Source organism: Myxine glutinosa, chromosome 6 (assembly GCF_964187855.1).
Source record: "Myxine glutinosa chromosome 6, kmMyxGlut1.1, whole genome shotgun sequence".
NCBI classification, from domain to species: domain Eukaryota; kingdom Metazoa; phylum Chordata; class Myxini; order Myxiniformes; family Myxinidae; genus Myxine; species Myxine glutinosa.
In genome coordinates this window covers 147,299,276-147,309,487 of record NC_136266.1, presented here as the reverse complement: position 1 = coordinate 147,309,487, position 10,212 = coordinate 147,299,276, and the positions used below count along the sequence as shown (strand labels likewise).

The 10,212-nt window shown below is 44.6% G+C and overlaps 1 protein-coding gene across 1 annotated transcript; it reads left to right on the top strand.

Annotated features, from left to right (window-relative positions):
* Positions 1-237: 237 nt before the first annotated feature.
* On the top strand, positions 238-7,535 carry LOC137414376 (uncharacterized). Its single transcript, XM_078779486.1, has 4 exons — positions 238-2,760; positions 3,127-3,252; positions 5,986-6,191; positions 7,119-7,535. The coding sequence occupies exons 1-4, from the start codon at positions 252-254 to the stop codon at positions 7,320-7,322; spliced, it is 3,045 nt and encodes a 1,014-aa protein (XP_078635612.1). The 5' UTR covers positions 238-251; the 3' UTR covers positions 7,323-7,535.
* The last annotated feature ends 2,677 nt before the right edge of the window (positions 7,536-10,212 follow it).

Sequence of the window (10,212 nt, the reverse complement as noted above, 5' to 3'; positions counted from 1 at the left end):
GAGACCCACAGACCATTACTAAGTTCGTATTGTCATTGAGCCAGATGGAATTTTGCTTGTTATGGTTTTCATAAATATCTTCGTGATGGAGTTTGGATCAGAAAAAGAAAACATACTGCATGTTCTTATGACCATTCTTTTGTACAGTAGTCTGTAATTCTATTTTTTTTATATTTCACTCTACAATAGTGCCTGTAGACTCTATATATTTTTTATTTCTTTCTTATTACAGATCTGCATTTGCCTTCAAGATGCCTTCGAGAAAAGGAAAGAAAAAACTTGTGAACCCATATCACATGAGGATACGTTTTGAATGTGGGAGGTCTTCAACAGCTAAATCAAAAACTAAATCCAAAGCCAAGAACTGGAGGGAACAACTTCGAGTATCAGATCCTGCCAAGTATGAACAGCTTAAAGAAAATGCAAGGCAGTACAGTAGGCGCTACAGGTTACAATGTGCAACAGCAGCAGCAACACATGGAAAAAGAAACTTAACAGAAGAAGATAGGAAGGAAGCAGAAATGTGGATAAAGAGGAAAAAGAGAAACAATGAGAGTGCAAGAAAAAGGATGAAGACAATGAATGAAAGAAGAAAAGCAAAGGCAGCTACAAATCGGAAAGGCAACACCAATAAAGTCATAACTAGGAGGGAGCATGAGGAAAGAAAAGTGTATGAGAGAGCTAAGAAACAAAACCAGCGGGCCAAGTTGAGCAAGCAACAGAGAGAAGAAATTAACAGAAAAAGACGAGAAAAATATCACCAAAACGAAATCAGTAAACTGATGCTCAAGGAAGAAAAAGGAAGGCTTGCAAAAAAGGAAGAACAGCTAAAAGAGATGGAGGAACAATCGGAAATGAAAGAAAAAGCACTACAAGAAAAGCAGCTTGAACTAAAAGAGAGAAATGATTCACTTGCTACTGAGGACGCCATTGACATGCGATCTGCTACAGCAAAAAGAAAAAGTCTTCAGCGTGTGACGGCCCGCATGCCTCGCAATACTGCATCCTTTGTTAATACAACAATTGATTTGATAAACAAAGCATCCCCAAGAAAGGCGGAAACTTTCAAGAAGGCAGGAATCACACCCACAACAGAACGAAAATTAGAGGAGATTGTGACAGAGGCTGTCAGAAAAGGACTCGAGGATCATAGAAAGAAAAAAGTACTGGGCTCTACTACTGCAATACTGAAGAAATATAAGTTGCAGCGAAAAGCTTGCCGAAGATTTAACATTAGCAGGAAGCTTCTGTCGACACATCTGAAGCGCAAGTCAGGAAGAAAGAAGGTTTCTTTGTCCATAGTGAAATCAATCCAGGAATTCTATGAAAGAAATTCCAACGCATTGCCTGACAAGGAATTGGTAAGCAAGAAGACAGGGAGGTGCAGAAGGATCCTTTGCATACCAATAGGTGAACTACATCGTGACTTCCTAAAGACACATGCTGACCAACAAGTGTCTGCAACCATATTCTATGCTCTTCACCCACACCATGTGAAGGCGAAACAGGCAGCGAAATACTATGGATGTTTATGCGAGTACTGTGAGAACGTTGAATTGAAGAGAAGAGTACTAGCTGCCCATGCATCAAGTACTGCCGTGAATTGTCAAAACCTGAAGAATGTATACTCACTTGTAAACTCTACAATGTGCCCAAAGCTGGCAGACGAGGAGCATCACGGACCCACTTGCATTCACCGCAAGTGTAGTGAATGTGGTGTCCAGAGCCTGGATGCATTCCTCTCCACTAACAAGCACAAAGAAGTTCAATGGAAAAGATGGGAATTAGTATCAACAACTTGCCACACCAAGAAGTCAACAACAGTCAAGAAAAGATCCCTCGTTACAAAAACTGGAACAATCGAAGATCTGGTGTCAGAACTTAAGAAAGAGGCTGGACCATTTGCTGAACATGTATTTAGCAAGAACTGGCAGCACAAGCAACAAACAAAACTACGAGCCAACATTCCCACCGGTGCTGTATCAAGCGTTTTTGACTTCGCTGAAAATTACACGTGTACTTACCAAAGAGGAGTACAAAGTGCATACTACAGCCATGACTCTGCAACGGTACATCCTATTGTCAGCTATTATAGATCTCCTCGCTGCAACAACTCCGTGACCGAGTCCTGCATCATGATTAGTGACGACTTGTGTCACGATTACCATCTGGTCAACACGTTCCAACAAGTTGTTTGCCAGCACCTCACATCTTGCCGACAACTGAAGATCTCTGCGATGCACCGTTTTTCCGTTTCCGCAAGTCAGTACAAGTCAAGAGGGGCCATATCTGACATCAGCTATGCGCAGGAAGACTTTACATATCCTATACAGCACAATCACGTAGGAACACGTCACGGCAAAGGTGCATGCGATGGGGAGGGCGCAGTGATTAAATCCCAGGCATCAATAGCAGTAAGAGCAGGAACGGCAATTATCAAGGATGCCAAGTCACTCTATGAATACTGCCAGGAAAACTTGAGAAAGGATGTTGACAGTGACCAGTGCTGTGGAAAATTCCTGCGAAGCGTCTTCTATGTTTCACATGACCAGGTTGACAGGGAGCGAAGCAGCAGGTGTGTGAAAACAGTGACTGGTACAAGGAAACTTCATTGCATCAAGACAGTTGCACCTGAAGTAGTAGCAACGAGAAATTTGACGTGTGTGTGCAACAGCTGCATGCAGAACGATGGCGTGTGCCAAAATTGCCGCTATGTAGAGGCATGGAAAGTCGTCAGTTTGCAAGGAAACAGTGAATCAGGTAATAAATGTATTTGACCTACAGATTTGCTGAAACACTAGATGTTCACTTATTTTTTCTTTTCTTTTCATTCTCAGGAAACGTTCACTGTAGATCACTGGCTCTTTTTTTTTTTCTCACATAAAGGCATGAAACATCTTGCCTTCATGGCATAAAATTACCATAACTTTTATTTTCAACATGTTATGAAGGCATTGAGTATTGCTTGCTTTTCAAATTTTGTACTTGAAAAGGAGGGAAAAATAGAAATGAAATCATGGTACGCCGTACAATGCAATCAGTTTTTTTCAGATTCAGACTATCATATAGACTTTATTATTATTTATGCATGTACTTACCTTTTTTGTTTTGTCATCGTTAATATAGACATGACCAAGTCACTTTGCAAGGCAGATGTTCACGATGCCCATCATGCCATCCCATCGCAGGACAACCAGGCTTTGAGTGATCAAGCAGATAACCATGGCAGAAATGATCAAACTACTCAACTAGGTAATATTGTTTTGATACTGAATAGCAATACAGATAATAAGTTTTCTTGTGCAAGTGAAGCCTTCAAGACAAAACACTGGTTCAGAATTATTTGTTATTTCCAACTGTAGATAATCATTTTCCCAATTTTCTTTACATCTTGAAGAGACAGCACTAACTACAATCAAGTCGATTCATTTCACTTCAATTTCAATTTTATTTCAATATCACACAAAGAACATACAAATCAAGGAACAAATTTGATAAAGAAGAGAAGAACCACCTTTAGAGGCCATTTTTCCCCGCAGAGCAGGGGTTGGCCTTTTTCGGGCACCGTGGTCCCCTTTTTTGAAGCAATGTTTTATGGCCGGATGCCCTTCCTGCCGCCAACCCTGTTAGTCGCCTCTTGCGACACACAGGGAATTACCAGTGAACTTGTACTAAATTTGCCGACCTCGGAAGGATGACAGGCTGAGTCAACCCCCTGGCGTTAATTCAGCGATCGACTGGGATTTAAACCCAGGATCCTCGGATCCCAAGCCGGCACCCTAACTGCTAAACCAACACCAGGCTTTGATTTTTTGATAAATTTGACAAACAAAAAGGAAGACTACAAAAAAGTTGCAATCTTGTCGAGTGTAATCTTCTATATATATATAAAACACAGTTTGTGTGTGTGTGTAATGTTACCGATAGACTCCGAACTGAGAGGCTCACGTGCTTGATATTTGGCATAGACATGGCCATTGAGCCTGGGACGAACATGGCTGAGACCATATTTGACGAGATTCATATTTTTTATTCATATTTACCTCAGCGCATTTCAGCGAAGTACCGCTAATCTCAGCCAGTGCGAGCAGCTCGCTGATTCGCTCAGAGCGATCACGTGATGTTCCATCCCGTCACACGTCACACGTTTGCACGTAATTCAGGGCGAAAAGCCATTGCGTTTTTCACCTTTATGCGACCGTGTTTTGTGTCGATTTTGTGCGATATGAATTAAATTTTAATTCATATTTCGTGTTTACGAATTCGAATACGAAGGATTTCCCCTTTCCCCTTTCGATTTCGAATACGAATCGAATACGAGCTTGAGTCGAAAGGGCGAATGTCCGGGTTGGGAATGTACGGGTCTCCCTCCCCCACCCGGCAATGCCGGGTACTTCTGCTAGGATCACGTGATGTTCCAACTTTGCCGCCATAATCTCACAGTTATGCGTTCGCACGTAATTCAGTTTTTTCACATTTCAGCGACGAACATTGCCATTCACACCACATAGGTCTTTTTTCACTTTCATCTGATATTTGTGATTTATTTCAGAACAAACTGTATTCCCATCTCACGGCCATGTATTCCTATTAACGTTATGTAAAGTACATAATTGTGTGGATTACATCATTTCTGGATGTGATCAATTGCCAGTAACCATCTATATCCCTCCCTCCCTTCCCTCCTCCCCCTCCCTTCCCCCTCCCTTTCCCCCTCCCCTCCCCTACCCTGCCCCTCCCCCCGACCCTGTCCCCCATGCCCCTCCCTTTCCCCCCTACCCCTTCCTTTCTGCCCTACCCCTTCCCCATCCCCCTCCCCCCCTGCCCCTCCCCCTCCCTCTCTTTCCCCCATGCTCCTCCCTTTCCCCCCTACCCCTCCCCTTCCCTCCTCCCTCTCCCTCCTGCCCCCCCTCCCTTTCCCCCTCCCCCTCCCCCCCTCCTTTCCCCTCCCCCTCCCCCCTCCCTTTCCCTCCCCCTCCCCCCCTCCCTTTCCCCCTCCCCTCCCCCTACCCTTCCACTCCCTCCACCCTACCCTCTCCCTTCCCCACTCCCCTTTCCCTCCTCTCCCCTCCACCTCCCCCTCGCCCTCCACCTCCCCCACCCCCCTCGCCCTCCTCCTCCACCTCCCCCTCCTCCCTCCCCCCACCCTCCCACTCCTCTCCCCCTCCACTCCTCTCCCCCTCCCATCCCCCTCCCCCTCCCATCCCCCCTCCCCTCCCATCCCCCCTCCCCCTCCCCCCTCCCCCTCCCCCCTGTCCTCCCCACCCCCTCCCCCTCCCCCCTCCCCTCCCCCACCTCCCCCCCTCGCCCTCCCCCTCCTCCCTCCCCCCACCCTCCCACTCCTCTCCCCCTCCCCCCCCTCCCCTTCCCTCCTCCCTCTCCCTCCGCTCCCCCTCCCTTTCCCCCCCCCCTGCCCCTACCCTTCCCACTCCCTTCTCCCTCCACCCTATCCTCTCCCCTTCCCCACTCCCCTTTCCCCTCCTCTCCCCTTCCCCTCCCCTCCCCCTCCCTTTCCCCCATGCCCCTCCCTTTCCCCCTACCCCTTCCTTTCCGCCATACCCCTTCCCCATCCCCCTCCACCCTCCCCTCCCCCTCCCTTTCCCCCATGCTCCTCCCTTTCCCCCCTACCCCTTCCTTTCTGCCCTCCCCTCTCCCCTCCCCTCCCCCTCCCCCTCCCTCTCCCCTCCCCCCTCTCCTCCCCTCCCCCCTGTTCCCCTCCCCTCCCCTTCCCCCTTCCCTCCCCTCCCCCCGCCCGGCAATGCCGGGTACTTCTGCTAGTCCCCTATATTGAGGAAACAATCATGAACGTTCTAAATTACTGAAACTATTTTCCAATTACACTAAGCAGAATTAAACTAACTACAGCTTACAACTACGGCTACATTTTTTGCTGCTTTCTTGTATGTAATTTTCAGATAGTCTGTAAAATATTTATTTTTAATCATGCATTTATTTTGTACTTTGGTGCTTCTCCTGTTATTCTAGGCTTGACTAAGTTGCATGGCAACATACATGTAGATGCACACCACGCAGGCCCAGCAGAAATGGGCAGCCAGGTTTCCGGTGATGGTGATCAGAGACAGATTACAGGTGAAACCCCGACAGTTGGTGCTCCATTTCACTTTGGCGACCACATTGAAGTTCAGCTGCCCACCCAGTCCAGGAACATGGTCAAAACCTATGTTGCAGTGGTACGATGAAATCCCCTCAATGTGTTACAATTAAAGGCATGTAAGGCACTATTGTAAATTCTCAAAAAGTGGCGCTTGGTGGCAGAAATCTGTTTTAAATGAGGTATTTATCTGTGTAAGTAAGCCATTTTGAAAATATCAAGAAGTCCATATATTTTGGATGAAAACGAGAGAAAAGCTTTTCCATGTATTTCACAAAGGATGTTGAATCTCTTTTATGGTCTTCATAAGTATCTTCAAAATGAAGGTTTGCATTAGTAAACGAAACTGCATGTTTCAGTTGTTAAGACCATTATTAGAGTCAGAAAAATGTTGATGTCTAACTGCAATAGTGCCTTAAAAGCAGATCACTTTTTTGGGGAAGGGAAATAGAAAGCAATGCGATATCACATTTTATATTAAGATGTGTCATCGTATAATGTAAAGATTGTTTTGACCCAAATGATTTTATTTTAACCTACAGTTGGATGGTATGAAACCCATCAGAGAAGTAGGGAATCTGGTCCAACCAGTCAAAACAGTCCAGGTCAGAAAAACATAGGAGTGAACTTAAGGTTGCTGTGAAGTCACTTTCATGTGCACATATCAGAAAAGGCATAAATATGAAAGTTTTCATGTTGAAAGCTGCTTGCAAATTTGAGAAATGGCCAATTCTGTATTGAAGCCTGTTTTGAGTGTTTTATTATTATTCGATATATTTTTATTTATTTATTTATTTTTGGTCCTTGTTCTCATTGTTTGTACCACCTATATGCTATCCATAGCTGCAACATGAAATGTTTGCACATATGAAACCTAGAAAGACAGTGTAGGACATTTTCAAGGTAGAAAATGCTCTTCATTATTGAAAGAGTTTAAAAGCCCCTGTAAATCTTGATATTCCCATGTGCCTTTCACTTAGATTTTGGTGTTCCTTATTGTTAACAGGTCAACAGTGTCGATGTCGACGAGTTGAAAGTCTCTTTCATGCGACAGCAGAAATCTTTCTTCATTTGGCCCACCGTACCAGACGTTTCATGGATCCCAAAAAAACGTGTAATGAGAAAGCTGCCTCCTCCTCTCGTTGATCAACGGAGTCACTACACCTTCCCTTGCGAAATTGGTGCACCATCCAAACGGGTAGAAGAATAGCCAGAAACTGGGGCTCATGTGAGATATGACTGTTTCTCCTTTATCATCATCTTGTATGGATATTTCCCACTATTGTGACAACAAACGTCACACTGTGGACTCTACATGTGGTATGCAGGTTGCTCATTGATTAAAATGTAGCAATGCTAAGTGCTGGTCACAGAGGATCTTTACATCACTTGCAGCAGAACCCCATTAAATATTGTGACATGCAAAAACTTTGGTGTGACAATTTTGCTTGGACTAAACTTTCTTTACAAAGCATGTTTATGTTTTCAAGGCGGGTTGTGTGTGGAAATCATATAATATCTTTGACAAGATTTTAATTCTCAGAGGATTTATCTAAGATGGTGAAATCTTGGATGGAATGCAATTGTTTGAATTTTTCTTACTAGGGCATGCCCGTACTATATATATATCTAAAATTATATCCCCCCCCTCTATTTACATGAAATGGTTTGGTCCAAAGCGAACGGCTTGCGAGTACGGTAGCAATCCCCCCCCTCTATTTACATGAAATGGTTTGGTCCAAAACGAACGGCTTGCGAGTACGGTGACAATCCCCCCCCTCTATTTACATGAAATGGTTTGGTCCAAAGCGAACGGCTTGCGAGTACGGTGACAATCCCCCCCCTCTATTTACATGCAATGGTTTGGTGCAAAGCGAACGGCTTGCGGAGTTTGGTAAAGAAATCGCCATAGCTCGGTAACTACTTGTCCGATTAATATGAAACCTTGAAAAGGCACATCCTCGGGTCCCCAGCAATATACCTGGCAAGTTTCAAGTATATCGGACCCGTGGTTGTCGAGAAACAGCGGTCACAGACAAACACACAGACACACACACAGACACACAGACACACAGAGATTACTGGAATTATAGATAGATAAATGAAAAGAAAGTGATTCATTTGAATTATTTTCATAATTCAAGGGCAGACATATATTTTCAAGAAAATGGTGATGGATAAAATGAACTTCATGCAATAGTTCAAGTAATTTGAACGTGATATTAAGTTAAACAAAAAACCGAGGAAATAATTCCTGCAGGACCAACACAGGTTTACAATCATTTATATTGACCAATGTACATCTACAATGAGCTGAACTTGAGGACAACTTTTCTTTTCAAAGAGGAATTCTGAATTTTTCAATGTAAGAATGTTTTCCTGTGCTGGTTTCGGTCCCTTCAAAGTTAATATTTGAGATCCATTTGTGTCTGGGACCTCCTGGGAATAATACAATATTGTATCATTCACAGGAAAGCTAAATATTGCTTTCTTCAGCTGAGGAGACACAAATGCTGATCTATGAAAACATTTTTTTTTTTTTTTTTTTTTTTTTTTGTGTACAGAATCGAGGCTCGTGAAAGAGCTAACATTTATTTCACAAACAAATCAAACAGACAAACAAAATATATAACTAGAACGGGCACTCGGTAGAGCGCATACCTTCGCCGCAGCTACTGTTCTGTACTTGGTAAAAATACGATTTTGACCTTTTCGTGACCTTGACCTTGACCTTTGACCCGATTGCTCCCAAAATCTAATCAAATGTGTCCCGTATAATAACCAATCATCCCACCAAATTTCATGCAATTCGGTTGAATACTTTTTGAGTTATGCGAATAACATACACACACACACACAGACATACAAATAAATACACAGCGATCAAAACATAACCTTCCGCTTTTGCGAAGGTAAAAAGAGGGAGCGGTAGACAAGATGGGGAGAGAAGGGGAAGCACACAAACACAACATTTGAGAGCAGGGAGATCGGGACATGTGTGGGAGGGAGAAGGCTTGGGGGGAGGAGACGTGGAAAGGGGGGAGGGGGGGGGGGAGAAGTATAAAACACAAGGACACCAAGGACTTCCAGGACAAAAGTTGGTATTTCAAAAAAGTGGATTTGGGGGTGAAATTAGCGGGGGTAGAAAAGATCAAGTTTTTGGATGGGGGAAGATAAGAGATGGTGGTGAACAGCTGTTTTAAAGACCTGGAGGGAGGAGTGGGATTGAAGAGAGTGAGGGAGTTTGTTCCAGAGGTGGGAGAAAAGAGGAATGAAGGAGTGAAGGTGAGCAGAGAGTCTTGATTTTGGCAGTTTAACCATAAGAGGGTTGCAGGCAGATCTTGTGCGACCTGTAGGAATATTTGGGGGACAGAGCCCAGAGAGAGCTGGGGGGGGGGGGCAAGGCCAGAGAGGAGTCGGTAGAAGACGGAAAGACCACCAACCTGCCTGCGGTGAGTGAGTGAGAGGCCCTTGGAGTTAGCTTCATTGCGGGAGATTCCAATGATTCTGAACGCTTTGGTTTCAACAGCGTGAAGACGAGCTAGGTGTGAGGCAGGAGCACCAGCCCAGAGGGGAGAGCAGTATTCCATTGAGCTGCGGATGAAAGCCTTGTATGTGGTGAGGAGCTCAGGTGTGCCAAGGAAGGATTTCGCACGACGGAGGATGCCCAGTCGGCGACTGGCTTTGGAGGCCAGATTTGAAATGTGGTTTTCCCAGGAAAGATCATGGCAGATAGTGAGACCCAAAAGCTTGAGTGACAGAACTTCTTGGAGAGGATTATTCAGAAAGTGGATGGGAGGGTTGTCCAGTCGGTCTTTTCGGAGAGACATCGTAAGAGTGTGAGATTTGTCAGGATTGAAAGGCATGTTCCACTTGTTTGCCCAGTCTGTGATTTTGTCCAGGTCTGCAGAGAGTGAGGAGGCTGCAGACTGCTGCAGATTTGCAGAGTGAGGAGGTTGTTGACCTTTGACCTATGTTGACCTTTTGGGCTATGTTGACCTAAAAAAATAATTGGTGGCTGAATTCAGTTAGCTGATGTGTAAATACTAGTCAAATTTCATGTTAATCAGATGAAAATTGAGGATTTTAGAAATTTGAAA